At 40.6% G+C, this 18,142-nt stretch overlaps 3 protein-coding genes across 8 annotated transcripts in view; all 3 read right to left on the bottom strand.

The window, feature by feature from the left end:
- The window catches only part of obscna (obscurin, cytoskeletal calmodulin and titin-interacting RhoGEF a), a 45,486-nt gene extending 44,959 nt beyond the window's left edge, over positions 1 to 527 (bottom strand). For all 5 annotated transcript variants that reach the window (XM_036211469.1, XM_036211470.1, XM_036211472.1 and 2 more), the window contains exon 1: positions 66 to 527. In XM_036211469.1, the coding sequence (XP_036067362.1) occupies positions 66 to 387 (322 nt within the window). In that variant the 5' untranslated portion in view covers positions 388 to 527. The remainder of the gene's footprint in view (positions 1 to 65) is intronic.
- On the bottom strand, positions 392 to 15,315 carry LOC118598654 (obscurin-like). Its single transcript, XM_036211473.1, has 13 exons — positions 13,849 to 15,315; positions 10,380 to 10,476; positions 10,045 to 10,311; positions 9,571 to 9,732; positions 7,674 to 7,778; positions 7,332 to 7,598; positions 6,979 to 7,248; positions 4,405 to 4,671; positions 4,061 to 4,324; positions 3,701 to 3,967; positions 2,275 to 2,544; positions 1,926 to 2,192; positions 392 to 727 (listed from the first exon to the last, which is right to left on the bottom strand). The coding sequence occupies exons 2-13, from the start codon at positions 10,414 to 10,416 to the stop codon at positions 429 to 431; spliced, it is 2,742 nt and encodes a 913-aa protein (XP_036067366.1). The 5' UTR covers positions 10,417 to 10,476; positions 13,849 to 15,315; the 3' UTR covers positions 392 to 428.
- Positions 15,316 to 15,451: 136 nt separating this feature from the next.
- zgc:153738 (uncharacterized protein LOC558115 homolog) overlaps positions 15,452 to 18,142 on the bottom strand; it is an 11,241-nt gene continuing 8,550 nt past the window's right edge. For both annotated transcript variants that reach the window (XM_036211474.1, XM_024278308.2), the window contains 4 exons: positions 16,301 to 16,387; positions 16,026 to 16,203; positions 15,725 to 15,963; positions 15,452 to 15,655 (listed from right to left, as the gene is read on the bottom strand). In XM_036211474.1, the coding sequence (XP_036067367.1) occupies positions 15,536 to 15,655; positions 15,725 to 15,963; positions 16,026 to 16,203; positions 16,301 to 16,387 (624 nt within the window). In that variant the 3' untranslated portion in view covers positions 15,452 to 15,535. The remainder of the gene's footprint in view (positions 15,656 to 15,724; positions 15,964 to 16,025; positions 16,204 to 16,300; positions 16,388 to 18,142) is intronic.

The raw sequence follows: 18,142 nt of genomic DNA on the forward strand, positions 1-18,142 counted from the left end.
AACTAATCAAAACTAAAAAAAAATGTATTTAAAAAAAAAAAATCACTGGAAGGTCGAATCCTCACCTCTGACCAACAGGGAGGCGTAGGATCTTTTGTCTCCGGCTGAAAAGGAAATAGTTCCAGTGTCTTTGCGAGCAAGCTGGGTAAAAGTTAGTGTGTGGTAGCCTCCTGTAATCATCTTGATCTCATTGAGCTCATTGGTGTAAAGCAGAGTCTCATCCAGGTACCACTTGACCCCAGCATAGTCATGGGGACAGATACGACATTTAAAGGTGACGGTGTCACCCTCTAGACACTCTGCATCTTCCAGTTCTTCTAAGATCAAAACTTTCTGGCCTGACAAAAAAATAAATAAAAAAAACACAGAAATAATGTTTATGTGCATTCTACTTCACATGCTTCAAAGTTGTTGTATTTGTGACATAATCAATACAACTCTGGCAGGCCAATGACCTCACCCTGCACTGTCAGCTGTGCCCGGCTCTGCATGGTTCCAACGTCACACATGTAAATATCTGTGTCAGATATCTCAAGACAGGTGATGGTTAGGGATAGCACCACTCCTTTCTGCCTGATGACATACTTCCTCCCGGACCGCAGCTCCACCATGCCTTTGAGCCAAGTCACGCGCTTGGCAGGCCGCCGGGTCTCACACTCCAGGGTCACCTTTCCCTTCTCTTCTGCTCGAGTGTCTCTCAGCTCCCTCGCAAATGTGTGCTGGAGTTCTGAAGCGAAAAGCAAAGTTTAGTAAACTAATGTAAAGTTTCCTGCAAACTCCAAAGAGCACAGCCTTATGTGGTTTGGTTTAAATCAGTTCAACATTAACTCAAAAGTTTTGAAATCTGCAACGTTTTCATTCCCTTTCCTATTTGCAAACTTTCAATTAGTCATTTTTTTACTTTATTTTCAGGGTGTCTGAAAAGGGAGAAGTCATTTGTAAACCATGTGAATCATGAAGCGGTTTCACACTCAGCTTGTGTGTTGTGCATTGTTTATTTTTCTGTAATTAGCTTTAAACAGTCATTCACAGGACTGGATTTTATTCAATTAAAAAAAATCAATAGGATTTTATTTTAAAGGATCTGTTACCAATGCATGAACTCCATGGATTATTTTTTTTTCCTCAAAGCAGTCTTTTCTATTTTTTTGTCTAAAAAATTGCTCTTCTTTAATTTTTATGATACATATTTAAACCTTTTTTAAAGAAAAGTCAAGTGTAAAGTATTACAAGTTTTTGAGAACTGTTCAAACCAGATTAAAAATGAATAAATATCTTATTTTAAAGTTCTAAATTTACATTAAATTAATTTAGGAATTAAGTTGTGCTTTCCAACCCGATATATTAAGATCCTAAATATTGGATGGGCACCAGATGGACCTTCATGGTGCAAAGGTAGAGTGGTCGACCCCTGGTTGGAAGATTACGGGTTTGGTCCCCACTTTGCTCAGCCATATGATAAAGTGTTCTTGGACAAGATACTGAACCCCACGTTGCTCCTGGTGGTTATAGGTTGGTGGCAGCATTAGGTCTGGTGATACAATATGTATCACGATGCACGTCTCACGATACAATACGCATCTGATCCAGAACAAACTTTCTCTTTTTTGAAAAAGACTATGACTTAAAGAAAAGAAAAAACTCAACCTGATTATTAATCTGCCTCACATAGTAATACATGGTAAAATTCACTTTATGTATTAATCAAAACACTAAGCACTGCACCCAAGCAAATTCATGGTGCTTTTCTTTTAATAAATTAAGAAATATTTGTTCTTAAATATACACCATTATTTATTTAAATCTTGAAATTTGCAATAAAAATTATTAAATACTGCACTGTTTTATCAGTGATGTCAGTTCATTTTCTTAATTAGATGTCTACATAAATTGATATAAATTGCACAAAGTGATGAAGAAAGAACCTCTGATGTCCAGGTTAGCACGGGAGGCCACGCCCTCAGCCTCACAGCAGTACTCTCCAGAGTCCCTGATGCTCGCATTCTTGATCACCAGCCGCGCCATGTTCTTCTCCACACTCATGTCATACTTGGGACTTTGTTTGAGAAGACGCCCATTTTTCAACCACCGGATGAAAACTCCTGGTTTGGTGATTTCACAGTTCAGTTCTGCATCCTCTCCAGGTACCGCTTTGACGTTTAGCAGGTCTCGGAAAATGTGCACTGGTCTCTCTACAGGAGACAAAACACAACAGTGAGTAATTTTCTGCATAAATACCAATCTCCTCTAAACTGAAAAAACACAAACGTTTACCTTTCACAAACAACATGGTCCTGCAGCTTAGATCCCTAATTGTGAAAACTACTTCTCCAGCATCAGTGAGTGAAGCATCTTTAATGGTCATCTTATATACACGGCCATTGTTGATAAGCTGAGTGCGGCTGTTTGTAGCCACCTTCTGCCCATTGATGGTCCAGAAGGGCTCGCCTTCGAGATCATGGGAGAGATGAGACTCAAAAGTGCAGCTTTCTCCTTCAAGGATAGTTGTTGTCTTCATACGCTGAACAATGCTGATGTGTAGGTCTGAAAATGAAAGTTAAATGAAGAAACCAGAAGGAAATGAGTTCTTCCTAAATGAGCTAAGACTACAGTCGCATATCCCAAAATGCAACAGCGCAGCAACCTAAATAAGAATTTTACAGCAAATTTGACAAGTGGACGCACCACAGCATTTGTAATTTTTTAACATTGGTCAGTGACCCCTGGGCACATTTGGAGGTTAGGAAGTGGCAGTCCAGTGACAGGTGGGTTGCAGGAAGGCAGCAGCGCAATAATTGACTGATAGGAGGGTCTCCAAAGTTCCCAAAATCGTCTGATGATCGGACGATTTCAGACTGCCTCAGACTGCCACCCCCCTGCCCCAATGCAGCTCCCCCATTGGATGATTGTTAGAAATCATATTGTAGCAGCATGGGCACTCAACAAGGGGGTGTTAACTTGATCTGGGGGCCCAGCAATGACCAGACGTTGATCCCGGCCACCGTGGATCCAAAAGGGGAGACCAAATTGATGCTGCAATTGTGCCGTTGATGGCACCCCAACGACTCCCAGACCTGTATATTGACGGATTTCAGTTGGTGCTGAGTTGGTGCTCACGTCGACCAATTACCCGGCTGGGATGGGGAATATAAGAAGGTATGGACTTCCTTAAACTGATAGTGACTGAAATTCCAGGCTGTTTGCCTCAGCCTGGCCCTTTTGTCAGCCTCAGCTTATTATCAACTGGTGTTGCCCTTTGTGTTAACTTTTCTCCTCTTCTTGTATCCATGTTTTGTTTTCCTTGTTTGTTCTTTGTTTACACTGTTTGTAATAAACAGCCTAGCTGCCATTCTTACTTGATCACTCACAGTTTTCCGTTTTTCTCTATGTTACACATTCCCCCAGTTAGGAGCGTAACATATTTGGGGGCTCGTCCGGGATTTGAACCATGGACCCAGGTCAGTCGCCCTTGATATAGACAGCTGCTGTCTGGAGACATTTCACATTGTTCAATCAGAGTTCCTGTTAGCAGGTGATCCAGCTCCCACCACCCTGCTGTCGCCGTTTTCAAAAAATCGTGCGGCATCATGAAATCTTAAAGATTCTGCTGATGCCTCCACGTTGCAGTTCTATTTGTGACCCTAGCATAAACTATGAATCAAAGATTTAATCTACAAGTAAACTTCTCCCTTTAACTTACCATGTACCACCACTTTAGCCTTGGACTGACTGGTGCCGAGGTCACAGGTGTACTGTCCAGCATCGGCCTTGGTCAGTGAGTGGATGATTAGTGCCATGGACTTTCCAAACTGCAGAAGTTCATGTTTGTCATCGGATGTCAAAACCATCCCGTCTTTCTTCCAAACTGGTGTTACTGAATCTTTGGAAACTTCACAGTGCAGACAAACTTCTCCTTGCTCTTCCCCAGTTGCATCCTCCAGAGACTTTAGGAACACTGCTGGGCGCTCTGTGGTTGTCATGAACGCACAATAAATCATGATTTTAACAAAACAGTTGACTAAAAATATTCTTATGTGGATAAAAGCATATGACTTCTTACCCTTGACCTTCAGGGTGGTTGTTTCTGTAAGAAGGCCAGCTCTGACGGTGATCCTACTTTCTTGCGGTCGCAACCTCTTCAAAATGAGGCTGTGCATCGTCCCCATGTGCTGGATCCTGCTGATGGCATTGGAAAAAAGCCGAACATTGTTGAGGAGCCACTCCACATTGGCAACCACATAGTTGAGTTCGCATGAGAAAGAGGCAATGTCGTCTTCCTCGATGTCCACGGGCTTGAGATGTTTGACCATCCTGAGAGTTTTTACTAAAAACAAAACACTTAAGTGAGACTAAAAGAAGGTAAAATGAAGAAATGGAAAATGTTTTGAGCCACCCTCAACTGACCTTCCACCTTCACCTGTGCTGCGCTCTGTGACCCCCCGGCTGTGCAGCGATACTGCCCTGCATCCATCCCTGTCAGGCCGTGAATCGTCAGCTCTGCTCGCTTCCCTTCTCTCCTCATGCTGTACTTGTTGGAGGTTTTCAGAGCTGTGCGACCTCTAAACCAGCGCACCACCCTGGGAGAGGGGAAAAACTGGCAGCTCAGGGTCACAGAGCTGTTCTCCTTTGCCTCCACATCATCCATGTGGCGCACAACCTGAAGAAGTCTTTCTAAAGAGGGGAGACAAGCAAAACTTAAAAAAAAATCAACTCTAAATTGGATGGCAGGAACTAAAAGAGACATATGAGACATTTTTAAAGATAAGTTTACAAATAACAGTAGATTAAAGAAGTGACCCCAGGTATTCAACAAATCCAATCTTGCAGTGTACATGCAGAAACTCAGCAACCAAAATGCAAGGTTGACCCACACGGGTGGCACAAGTTTTTGAGTTGTGCAGGCCCATTTAGGTTCATAGAGAGAACTGGCTGGATCTTAAGAGGAGCACAAATGTGTTTTGGCAACACATTCTCCTCTGATATATTGGCGTTAGGTTAAGGACCTCTCCCCATCACTTATTGATGTTTTGGGTGTCCCAAGTCAAGGGTCCGCAACCCTCAAGACACGGCACTAGATGCAGTACTGGACGCAAAACCAGTACTGGGTTAGGGTATCGTTACTGGGTTAGGGTACTGATGTGTCCCGCATCCCGGTACTGGACCGGTTCCAGTTGGTTGGGACCCGTGGTTTAATAGAAACAGCCAGCACGTCAAAAAACAACGAGTTGGGATCACCCAAAATGTCAATTTTTGACTCAGAGGGGTCCTTAACCAGACGTCAATATGTGACGACTTGGGGATGGGAATGTTTTTGTTTTGTAGTTCCCTTGAGGATTGTGCGGTCACCTCAAAGGACATCAGAAAAATGAAACATACTGCTAATGCTGTATGCTAATGCTAACATAATGCTGTTGTATGGTACCCTTACGCAACACTTACTGACAATGGATAAATGCCACACACATGGGGCATTTATAGTAAAATATATTGCATGTTTACTCCTTCCATATGTTACATAAAGACATCTTTGGACCCAGATGTTGGGTCATATAGACCCAGCTTCCATGTCCAAACTTGATGCAAAACAAATATGATGGGTGCATCTATTTTAAATGCTGTCATTGCAACACATTCTCCCTATCAAGTCGTCATTTATGGACACATACATGTTTGGAGAGTTTTTTTGAGGAGAAAATATCCTGTGAGGAACCTGAAGAAGAGCTTTCGTCTTCAGAGAAACATAAAGCTGCTGTTCACAGACACAACCACGAGTCCTTCTCCAAATATGGATTTATGGAGACAGTCGTTTCCACGTACCAAACCGCTCGTCATAATATGTGGCGACAGATTCTTGAATATTTCACATAATCTCACAATAATAAGGTTACAGACTTAACAGATTCGTGTTTATCATTATACTTAGAAAATATCAGCTTTTTTGGACAGTTTTGTCATTTTGTTTTTTGCTTTATTTATTCATTACATCTCAAATAAGGTCATAAAGTCTATGTTTAAAACAGCTATAAAAAATTCACAGAGAATGAAGATTCAATCAAAGTTGCCAACCTGCTGAATGTTTCAGGAAACTTGTGAAGGAGACATTAGGAATTTTAACCACAGAAAGGCTGAATTAGGCAGGAATCTGTTCAGAAGCTTTAGCACAGACATTGTTCCTCTGTGTGGAGTTTTGAAAGCATTACATATTGGTGCAGAGCCCGTATGAAAAAAGTTCTTTTTTTCGCAGCAGAATCAGCTGATTCATGTCGATTACATCCGCCTTTTCAGCAGCGCGAGGCTGTTTCTTCAGAATAAGATGGACTTTCGCTAAATGCGCCATGTGTTGAAGATTTACCATAACCAAAAGAATGTAAACACTGGAGCTAAAGCTCCGATGTTAAAGCTAATTCATTGTTTCAGAAGTTATGTCAGTCTCAGTTTTTGAACGGAAAAAATCTCTCGCTAGTTTTACTTTGAAAACTGGAAGCTTCACGGTCACGAAGATGTGTTTACTTCCGTTGGCAGTACCGCGGCTGTTTCGGCTGTATTTTAGTTCGTAAACTTAAAATCCTACATTAATCTGCTTTTCAGAGCAAAAATACATCGTCCCCAGATGATATTATGATCATATTTTACTACAATTTACTACATTTATAAAGATCGAGATCCAACGATCATGGATGGCGCGAATATCCGTACTCGAATTTTCGGGAGGAAATCGCGAGTACCCGAGCACCCGGATACTCGTTACAGCCCTATCAAATTGTCCTTGAAAAATATACTAAACCCCATAATCCTCCTGGTAGTTGTAGGTTGGCGGCAGTGTTGGACAGCGGAGCCGTCCAATGTGTGAATGTGTTTGAGTATGGGTGACTGTAAAGTGTTTTGGGTCTTCTAAGAAGATAGTAAACCCCATATAAGTTTACCTCATTTACCATCCAACAATCAACAATCCTGTTAGTAGAGGGTTGTTGGAGTTACCTTTCACCATAAGCTGAGCGGTGGAGCGGCTCTTCCCGGCCACAAACATCACGGGCCCGGACATGGAGCTGTCTGTGCTTGTGAAGCACAGGCTGTGAAGAGTTCCCTCCCTATCAATGTTGACGGTTGAGCAGGTCTCCAGTACTTCCCCATTCAAAGTCCACCTGGGAGGCCTTCCAGACTTCAGGTTTGTTTCTACCTGAAATAGTGCCGGCTCTGGCTCCATCACCTCCATTGATTTCATCCCCCGTACTATGCAGATAGCCTGTTCTGCAGACACATTTGACGGGAAACAGCTTCTCAGCAAATTAGCTTTTGGAAACAGGTCATTCCCATATTAGCAAGTATGTTACCCTCCACGAGAAGCTGACATGATGTTTCATCATCTCCTGCATCACATGTGTAGGTGTCTTCATCTGAGGAACACACATCTTCGATGGTCAGCTGTCTGTAGACATCTTGGCTTATGAGCTGATACTTCTTGGAGGGGAGGAGCTCCTTCCTGCTCTTGAACCATCTGACCTGAGCGTTGGGCCGTGACACCTGGCACTCCAGCAGACCTCGATGATGATACATGGCAATCTTGACCCTGAGAGGCCGTGTTATTTGGACTGGGAGCTCTAAAGAAATGAAAGTTGGATGTAGTTTCTTTCATCAACATTCATAGGTCCATGATGTTTTGGTTCAGGGCTCACCTGTTACAGTCAGAGTTGCATGGGATGAGACCCGCTCTGCAGTGAATCGGATCTGTCCTGCATGTTCTGGTCGGACAGACTTGAAAGACAGAGTGTGAGATGTACCTGAAAACAGATTGAAACAAATATTTTTTTAAAACGTTAATATCCAAAATAAGACTTGATTTTTATCCAACGCCTTCTCACTCCTAACTCGTCACATATGGACTTATAGTCCGGCCCCTTCAAGTCACTTTTTTTTCTGGTGTCCCCAACTCGTTGTTTTTTGATGTGCTGGCTGTTCCCATTAAATAAGCGGTCCCCAACCTCCAGGCCGTGAACCAGTATCTGTCCAAGGGCTGCTTGAAACCAGGCCACAGACTGTGAGGAAATGCATGTGCTAATCAGGGGCCCCAACCCTCGGGATGCAGTACTGTACTGGGATGGGACACGCACTAGACCAGTATCCTAACCCTACTCGGTACCCAATCCTAGTACCAGTTCCACCTCCGTTTCTGCGTCCCGCGGGTTAGGGACCCATTATTTAATGTTGGGGACACCCAAAACGTCAAAAAGTGACGCAGAACCAAATGTCCATGTATGACGAGTGAGAATGTGTAACATTATAAGTCCCTGGACTACAATATTGTTCATTCAGTTCATTACAGTCGGAGAAAATGAGTGAGGGCCAAAATCTCTTATGGTGCTCCAGAAATACATCCCAAAATCCTCTAATCATACCCAAAGGAAGTCTTAAAATTATCACGGAGTGGCTACAGGACCTATGGTTTTGTCGCCATTTTGTAGCAAAGTGTTTGTTTGAGCAATCTTCACAAAAATTTACCCCACATGCATCTAGCTTAAGTCTACAACCACAATTGAAGATTCTTTGACCTTGAAAGAGGCCGCCATCTTGATATTTCCTAAGAAAAAAAGCACTTCTACTGTCTTTTACAAATTAAAACTCCTGTGAGGGATTTTAATCAGTCCTCCTCTGACATCATTGGGAAGTTATTTGGAGAAGTTTTGATTTGGAACTTTGTAGATTTTGAACGGGATTAGTGCGATGAGCTCCTAAAAGTACCATTTCGCTGTTGGTCGCACAATTTAACGGGATTACTGCGAAAATGTAATACATAAATCCTTTGCTTAAGCTGAATGCAACATTATAAAGCACAATATAAACATATTAGGAATGTGGGCGTGGCTAACAAAAAACCTTTGTTGCTAAGGAAATCCAAAAATGTACATTTGCAGATTCTTCTAAAAATGACAGAAAACCTGTTTGTTACCCTCTGGCAAGAAAAAAATAAAGTGGTTGCTATGGAGAAAACACTAACAGCAAGGCCACACTTTTGAAATAAATGTTTTGTTTTTCCATTAATTTGTTACCTGGAGCTCTGTCCAGGGTGGCAGAAGGGGAGACGGGGGAGGTGTAGCAGTCACTCAGCCAGCAGCTGCAGGTCAAAAGGGGGCGACTGTACGGCAAGCCTTTTTAGCATTTAATAGATATCCTTGATTTCAGGCTGTTTGAAGCCCAACTAGTAAAAGGTACAACTAGTTAACTAGTAATACTCAAAGTGTGAAATAGTTAACTAGTAATGTCTTAAAATGTGCACTATTTTACTATCTGTGCTTGGGGTGGAGGAGACATTACAGCACCCTGCGCGACTTTAATTATTCAAGGCAAGTTTATTTGTATAGCACATTTCATGTCCAGAAACATTTCAAAGTGCTTTACATAAATCATTTAAAGAAATCATCAAGAGAAATAGTAATTATGTTATCATTAAAATAAAATTAAAATGAAGTAAAAAATAATAATAAAAAAAAAGCTAACATAAACAGTACGGATGTAAACTTTTTAATTTTAGTGAAGTTTAGTGTTAGTTTTAGGATTAATGAACTATATCCTTACCCTGATGTCGGATCTTAATATTGTCTCCAGGTCGGATCCGACAGTCGTCGTGGTACCACCTGGCGTCCACGTCCACTTGGTTAACCTCACAGGTAAAGGTAACAGGCTGCCGCTCCATGGTGTCCACGTCTTCCAGCTCTTTCAAAATGCGAATGTCTCTGGCTGACAGGAAACATCCAAACTATGAGTCTCACCTGACTAAGATGTGCTGAAATTTCTCAGCATTTCCTGAAACATTTATCATCCCATCACCCCATTCTATGAATGTTTTGGGTTCTTTCCATAACTTAGATGATGAGGTTTTCAAGGATGGCAACAATACATCATGTACTTTCTATTTTGCAATTATAAATTAAAAACTTAAAAACTAGTAAAGAGAATTCATCTTTCAGCCCGTAGACATATAAAATAGTAAGAGTAACAAAAGGTCAGGGCCTGATGATGGAATGTGATATGTAAGTAATCTGACTTTACCTCTGACACTTAGTCGGCCTGAGGTCTGAATGCCATCGGCCTTAAAGGAGAACAGGCCAGCATCTCCCAAAGCCACCCGGCTCAGGACGAGAGCGTGCTTCTTCCCATGTGTGCTGATGCGACAGTTGGGCTTTGACTTAACCTGCATCCCGTCCTTCATCCAGATGCCTTCTATGTAAGCCAGGTTAAGGGTCACCTCAAAGGAACAGCTCTCACACTCGGACACCTCCACATCCTCCAGGCCCTTCACCACTTGCAGACGGTTCACTGTAAAAACACCAAGCATGAGTGGCGCAACATCCTTTTTTAAAGTAGTTTGTGGTAAATCTACTTACTTGCAGCAGCTACTTTTCCTCCAGATTTGTCTCCCATATTTGCTGCTTGTTTCTCAGGACGAGAAGTGAATGTTTATTTTCTGCCACAAGTGACTGGCTGCAGATGCAACACAACAAATGGGACAGTTCATGAACGTATGGCCAATGGATGTATGGATGGATTGGTTTGCTATGATAACATTTAGGACTTTTTCCTTCTTTCATTTGTGTTTTTTCCCCACAGCCAATCAGTTTCCTCCATCTAACCCTGTTTTCTGCATCTGTCTACCAATATATTCACTGTATCAGGGTATCAGTCACTGATGCACAATTAGTATAAATATGAAAGGAAAAGCCTACACAACCACAGTATAGTGAATCCTTTGAGACACTTTTCTTGAAAGCTGCTCTCCGTTTCTCTAAACTGTGAACACAAAACCCAATTTTCCATCTACATTCACAAAACTTGTAAAACCAAACTGTTTCCTCAAAAAAGCTCAATCTTTGCTCAAAACTGAACTTTGTTGTCAAATCAAACCCTAAAGTAAGATACAACATAACTAAATACGTTTTATTTATATAGCACATTTCATAGAAAAAAGTCACATGGTGCTTCACAAGTTAAAAGCATAAAAAATACTTAAATAGGTTAAAAAAGACAAAGTTTTGCAGATTAAAAACATAAAATACAAAACTTCACAAGCTAAAAGACATAAAAGATGAGCAAGTACCACATGAAAAAGTCATTACAAACAGATTCAGTTAAAATGCTGAGCAAAATAAATGTTTTAAGTTGGCTTTTAAAAACATTGAACAGTAACCACTGCGTAGAAAAATAGAAAACATAATGCTCAGAACATGAAGCTTGAACAATAAGTTGTTGTTGACTGTAGGTGAATCAGTGAATGTACTGAGTTTGGTTGTCTCCCTCATGCTCACACCATGGACAGGAACATATCACAGGAGCTCTGATTTCATCAGATATCACAGTTCTTTGTCTTTGCTGACCGCCTGAAACATCTCGACCTCCTCTCACACAAACTCTTCCTCTCAGATTTCTATCCATTGAAGGGCCTCAAGAACCACTGCTCTCTGAACTGACTCACTGTGTGTTCTCTCACATCAGAGAGTTCTTGTCTTCAAGTGGTGACATCTGTTCTTTCTTTGTGTTTAACTTTTGTAGCAAAAGTCACACCGTTATGTAGCCCTGGTGCATCGCAATGAAAATGTGTTAGCAAGTTGTGTCTAAGCACGTGAGAAGAGCTTATGGTTTTGATTGATTCAATCAGTGGGTTCAGGGAACTGAGGATTTGGTTCACACAAAAGGGTTTAATGTTTCAGCAACTGAGAAAAACTGTAAAATTAGCACACGTGTTCTCACTCTTTTATCTTAGAGAAAACATGCCAGTCTTCCTCGCTCAGCACCACCAATTTAGACCCAGACTGCATGTTCTCAACAAGGAAACATTTAAAGCTTTGAAAAACAAAGAAAAGTCTGACTGCCAAAAGCTCCTCCCACAATCACTACTGGAGCTGGGAAAGTTCACCTCATTTCCTCATTTCATTCTAGGGCTGCCACGATTAGACGACTAATTGACGTTTAACCATTAATAGTCAACGAATAATTTAATAGTCAATTAGTCACTACTTTATATTATATGGAGTTGGAGTGTAGTAAAGTTGAAAGTTGAAATTGGCATTCTGCTAGCTTTTTGTAATATTTTGGCATTTATTGCAATTTTAAGGCTATTTTGGAGTTTCGCTAATACTGTATATCAGTTACATGCTAGCTCTTTTGGCTAATTTAGTATTTTTTCAGTTTTTTCAGCTATTTTCACATTTAGATAATATTTTAGCTGGCTTTTAGCTTCAGTGTTTTCAGCTTCAGTGTTTTCAGCTATCAGCTTCAGCATTTTAGGCTATCAACTTCAGCGTTTTCAGCTATCAGCTTCAGCGTTTTCAGCTATCAACTTCAGCATTTCCAGCCATCAACTTCAGCATTTTAGGCTATCGGCTTCAGCGTTTTCAGCTGTCAGCTTCAGCGTTTTCAGATATCAGCTTCAGCGTTTTCAGCTATTAGCTTCAGCATTTTCAGCTGTTAACTTCAACATTTTCAACTATCAACTTCTGCATTTTTAGCTATCAACTTCAGTGTTTTCAGCTATCAACTTCAGTGTTTTCACCTATCAACTTCAGCATTTTCAGCAATCAATTTCAGTGTTTTCACCTATCAACTTCAGCATTTTCAGCAATCAACTTCAGTGTTTTCATCTATCAACTTCAGCATTTTAGGCTATCGGCTTCAGCGTTTTCAGATATCAGCTTCAGCGTTTTCAGCTATTAGCTTCAGCATTTTCAGCTATTAACTTCAACATTTTCAACTATCAACTTCTGCATTTTTAGCTATCAACTTCAGCGTTTTCAGCAATCAACTTCAGTGTTTTCAGCTATCAACTTCAGCATTTTCAGCTATCAACTTCAGCATTTTCAGCTATCAACTTCAGCATTTTCAGCTATCAATTTCAGCATCTTCAGCTGTCAGCACTAGCATCTTCAATTCAATTCAATTCAATTCAATTTTATTTATATAGCCCAATATCACAAATTCAATTTGCCTCATTGGGCTTCATGCCTGTAGTTTTTACAGATGCACAGATGGAGTCATAAAATATGCACAATAGGTAAAAACTAAACAGACTATAAAGAACGGTCATCCCTGTCCTTAGACCCTCCCTCGCGGTAAGGAAAAACTCCTAAAAAAACCTGAGTCAGGAAAAAAAGAAGAAACCTTAGGGATTCCCACATGAGGGAGAGATCCCATCCCAGGACGGACAGGCGATACCAGAACGGTTAAAGAAAAGTTAGCTGCTAAAACGGCATATATGAGTAGAGTTCATTCATATAGAGCTGAGGGACGAGTGATGATTAAGTCCATAGTCCAGATGAAGCAGAACTGCAGTCCACGACCAGGAGCAGGAGGACAGACGACCCACCAGGAATCACTCCCACTCAGAGATGCAGGATGGTGTCGGGGCTTCATCCAGATGGGCGGGGCTTCGTCAGGATCACCAGCAAGTCTTCATTTATCCAAATTCAGCTTACAGCATTCACACGAGCATTGTCACAGGTAATGTTATATATCTAATTTTTTGTTCGTTTAAAGCTAAGATATGGTTAAGATGTGTGTTTTACATCCAGTTTGTGCATGACCTGATTGGTCGACTAATCTGAAAAATAATCAGTGATCATTCGACTTTTAAAATAATCGTTTGTAGCAGCACTATTTCATTCCTATTCATAATAATTCAGTTATTTATCTGAATGCAGTTGAAGGCCTGAATAACGTGGAAAGTAAAGCTTGAGCTTGAGGAAAGCAGAAAACCTATTTTGTGATTCATAATTTTTTAATCACTTAAAATGACAGAACCTCCACAGGTAACACTTTCTAAACACTTCAAATAAGTCAGATAGTTTCCAATGAATTACTTACCTTTAACTTCAAGCTAACACAGATCCTTGCATCCCCTCCTCTTGCAAAAAACAAATTCATTTGCCAAACTCAGATAGTCCTTCAGGGCAGTGTCCATTTTTTATTTATTTTATTAATTTAAAATTTTAAGTGAAGCGTTTATCCAATAAAATGCACGTCTCTGTTGCTCCCTACATCCCAAAGCTCTCTCCTCTTTTCCTGCTGTGATGGAGGACAGTACTGAACAGCTGACATATTTCTCCCCACATACTATCATCCAAAATAGCCCTCTGTCAATGTGAGAGCAAAGATAGCTTCGGGTTTGTTGGCGTGCGACAACACGCATCAATGGAGCCGTTCAATTATGACAATGTATTCCACAAACTTGAGATGTTTAATGGTTTTTGGCAGACGGAATTTGGTTTAAAATACAGTGTGTGTCAATGGAGGGGAGCGAGAAGGGAAAGGTTGATTTGGATTTGGATTTTTACTTTTATTTAAATGTTTTTTTTTATCTTGAAGCATAAAAGGTGCTTTTTTAAAATAAAGTTTGATTAGAGGTTTTATGTGGGATGAATGCATAAAAACATTTATCAAAATAAAACTACAAAATGTGGGTTTTATTAAGGGGTTAAAACCTCAGGTTAGAAACATCAAAGCCTCTGGAGCTCTTCAGGGAGTTTCCAGCACGACTGAAAGGTCGTCACAGATTCTCCTCTTTCGCTGCATCATCATCAGTGTTTCTGAAGCTGAAAGTACTCACAAACTTTCATTTTCTTGTTGACATTTCCTAGATTCAATTACATTATAAACATTCTTGAAACTTCTGCTATTGGTTGCAATGAAAAAACAATAAAACTAACTGAAGTGCTAAAGAAAGTGGCTCACTTTGATCCGCTTTAATCTTTTTTACAATGGTTTTAACTCGGGACAAAGCCAGCGTGGGACGGCTTTGTGCAGCGCTGTTTGACGGGCAGCTCCACGTGTGGCGAAGCTCTCTTAAGTCCGGTGAAACTCAATCGACGGGATAATCTCTACGGATTCCTAATGTCGCACCAAAACAACCTGTCGTCACTGAAAGGAGAACAGTGACCCACAGAACCCGTCTCAATTCACAAACATGTGGCTGCTCGAACTTTACTATTCTTTGAGTGACAAGATAAAAACTGTAAAAATAAATGTGGATAAAAGAATGAGTTGTTTTTTGTGCCAAATGTAAGAAAAGTTGCTTTTTTTTTCAACTTAATATTTTCAAAAGAAGCTCCCTGATGGAGTTTGGTGGAACATAATAAAAGTGTAATCTAAAAATAGAATAATGTTAAAGAAACCGCAGCAATGTGAGGATCTGTTGAGTGATAGAAGAAGTCGACAAAACAGCTGAAAGCTCCAGCTAAGCCTCTGAAACTATGTTTGGAAACTCCCCGCCGGTCCCTCTGCCTGCACACTTCCTCTGTTCCAGAACTCCGATTTATTTATCCTTTTGTACCTGTAAAAGTGTTTGATTAATATGATCCAGGTCATACAGTTTTTTTTCATTATTATTTACTATATACTGTATATGCAGCTATATGTATTTAATTGGTGTATTATATCAGCTAAAGTGGCCAAAATAAAGTTTTGGTACTTTAATTTAATGAATTTGATATTTTATTAGGCTTTTGATGGCTCAACCTCAGTAAAAAATACTTAAATATTGTTAAATTCATGTCTAAGTCTTCTTCTTTGCTCCTTTCTTTGCACTTTTTCCTTTATCTGGCGGCGGTTCCTCTTCCTTTCCGGTGGCAGCTTTAATTCTTTTTCTTCCCAGCGGTGTTTTTGCGTACCAGTTCTAAAAACAAAAGGAAAATGAATGAAATAACATAAAAGAACAAACTAAATGTTCGTTGTGTGGAGCTACCTTCAGGGCCTCTTCCTGTTCTTGGAAAACCGGGTCAATCCTGGCTAAAGGGGCCACGAATTCAGCCGCGGTGAGGGGTCTGCGCCCCTGCTGCCGGACGCGGCGCTCTGTGACCACGCTCTGGATTGCTTTGATCATGTGACCCGGAGTGTAGCCGTCGGAGATCTTTGCAAGCGCGCTGAGGTCCAAAGCTTTGGTTATCTCTCCTCCTTTCTGATTGATCAGTTCCTTCCACATGACTGAGAGGAAATAAAGTTACAGACGATCGAAGTCTCTGGAAAGTGCGGTGTCATCATCTTACTGTATCTGGAGCCGTAGTCTGGTCGTGGAATGAGGAGGATTTTGTTGTACATTTTACACATTGACTTGATCTCGGCACTTATCGGGTCTTCAGTGGTTCCGATGATCAGGACTCGGTCTTCTCCTTTAATCAGTTTGAGCGACTTTGGCAAATCTTTCTTTAACCTCTTCGGATCTAACTATTGATTCAAAGACACATTCAAAAGGCAAATAAACAAACAAAATTCCTGATTTTATTTTACAACCAAATGAGTCTTTCTTTCTACTTGATTGTACCTCCTTTTCTTCCTTAGGAACTTTCTTGTAGAACATTTTCTCAGCATCTCCAATCCATATCACTGATGGCTGCAGAAGTCTTGCAACCTGTAATAAACGGATGTGTGGAAAGATTTAAATTTTTTTTTTGTTATTTAACAATTGATTTGGCAACTCAAATTGTTATAATGTCCCCCAGGAAACATGACAAGTAAAGCAGTTATTTTCTGGATGTTTTACAGCCTGCATGACTTTTTAAAGAATCCTTCTCAGTGTTTTTTTATCATGATTTTGCAGTTTTTAGCTAAAATCAAAAAGCCTGCGTCGTTTTTTGAAACATATTTTTTGCAGAGCAGTAGGAGCTCTTGAGAAATTTGCTTCTAAGTTGTGGGCGGGACTGTTGCTGCACAAGTTAGCCTCGGCTCAATTCCCATTAACCCTTTCTTTAGATGGAAACATTTGTATTTGTTCTTTATGTAGGCACAGAAGTTTACATTTAAATGTAAGTAAAGACTTTTTGTGGCAGCATGACCTTTTTAAAGTTATAAAACCTCTGTTGGTATGTATATTCAAGAGCTGGAAGCTCTGCGCTAACACTAGCAGATCAGCGAATGTTGGTGACGTCATCGAATGAAAGTGACGTCCAAAATATGAGGAACTATTTTTTCATAACTCTCCGTTTGTGGGGCTAAATGAAGGGGAAGGTAGAATGAAAGAATTCAGATTGGGCCTTAGTGTTGAGATCTGCTCTTTATTAATTATTTTTGCATTGACAGCTCCTCCCCTAAAAACTGTCCTCTTCATCTGACAGAAAGTGAGCGCTGCATATTCTAGCTAGGCTTCCTCCGGTCCATGCAGCCAATAAAGAAGTTCATAACCTGTCACAAGTATTTTAAAAATTATGTGCAAGTAGTTCTTTTCTTTCTTTTTTTGTGCATTTTTAAAAGTCTGACCGACAACAAAATTCAGCCTTTTAAAACAGACTTAAAATACATGTGGGCAATGCGCATCTTGACCGCTAGCCCCCACTTTAGCACACACTTCACGCCTCCCAGCCGGATTTCTCTCTATTGAAACGCGATTGCTTCTCTGTGATGATTCCTCTCGATCGGACTGTTTCGTTTTCATGGTTTTTGCGGTTGATTTGAAAACTTTGGAGATTCTTTGTGTACTTGTTCCGACCTTCCCAGTTCTTCACTTGGGAAGACTCAATGCATCGTAATGCCGCACGTGTGTCACGTCCTGTCACGTGGTGGTGGTCTAATGGTCCGGACCAATCGCGATCTTAGCCGGGAAAAAGAGCACCTCTCAAGCCCGGGTTAACATTAGCAGAGCAAAAAAAAAAAAACAACTTTGGAGTTATCCAGCTGTACACTTTTGGTCCAGATGGCAGCTCAGGTAATGGATCTGTAGTCCGAATGGACCAGAGAAAGGAGACTTTGGCTCATGTCAGTTGCTGCATCACAAACCTGAGCTTTTTCAAACCACCAGTTTTCATCTGCTCCTGATCCAACAGGATTTGAATAAAGAAATACTCAGAAATTTATTTTTAATCCTAAATTCCTTTAGAAATGCTACAAGAACATGATAAAAACACCAAAAACATGACGTTCATTGGAGTGGGCAGCGACAAGCGTGCTCCATTTCTGTTATTTCTCAAGATGCACATCCTGATCTGAGAATTAAAATTAGTCGTTCTAACACGGGCCTTCAAAAACAAACAAACTTGCTGTGTTTTTTCACATTGTGATTTAATCTCAACATCACAATTCTGAAAACAAAAGCTCCAACAGAGCCTAAATCTTTACGGCCTCATCTTCATTTCCATTTTATAAACTAAAATGTTAATAAACACCTTTAGGT

The sequence above is a fragment of the Oryzias melastigma genome, linkage group LG4 (genome assembly GCF_002922805.2).
Source record: "Oryzias melastigma strain HK-1 linkage group LG4, ASM292280v2, whole genome shotgun sequence".
NCBI lineage: Eukaryota > Metazoa > Chordata > Actinopteri > Beloniformes > Adrianichthyidae > Oryzias > Oryzias melastigma.

Coding starts and splice junctions, on each gene's coding strand:
- LOC118598654 (XM_036211473.1), bottom strand. CDS start 10,416: ATGGGAGACAAATCTGGAGGAAAAGTAGCTGCTGCAA. Junction 7,599..7,673: donor TGCAACTCTGACTGTAACAG/GTGAGCCCTGAA, acceptor TCATTTCTTTAG/AGCTCCCAGTCCAAATAACA. Junction 7,249..7,331: donor ATGTCAGCTTCTCGTGGAGG/GTAACATACTTG, acceptor ATGTGTCTGCAG/AACAGGCTATCTGCATAGTA.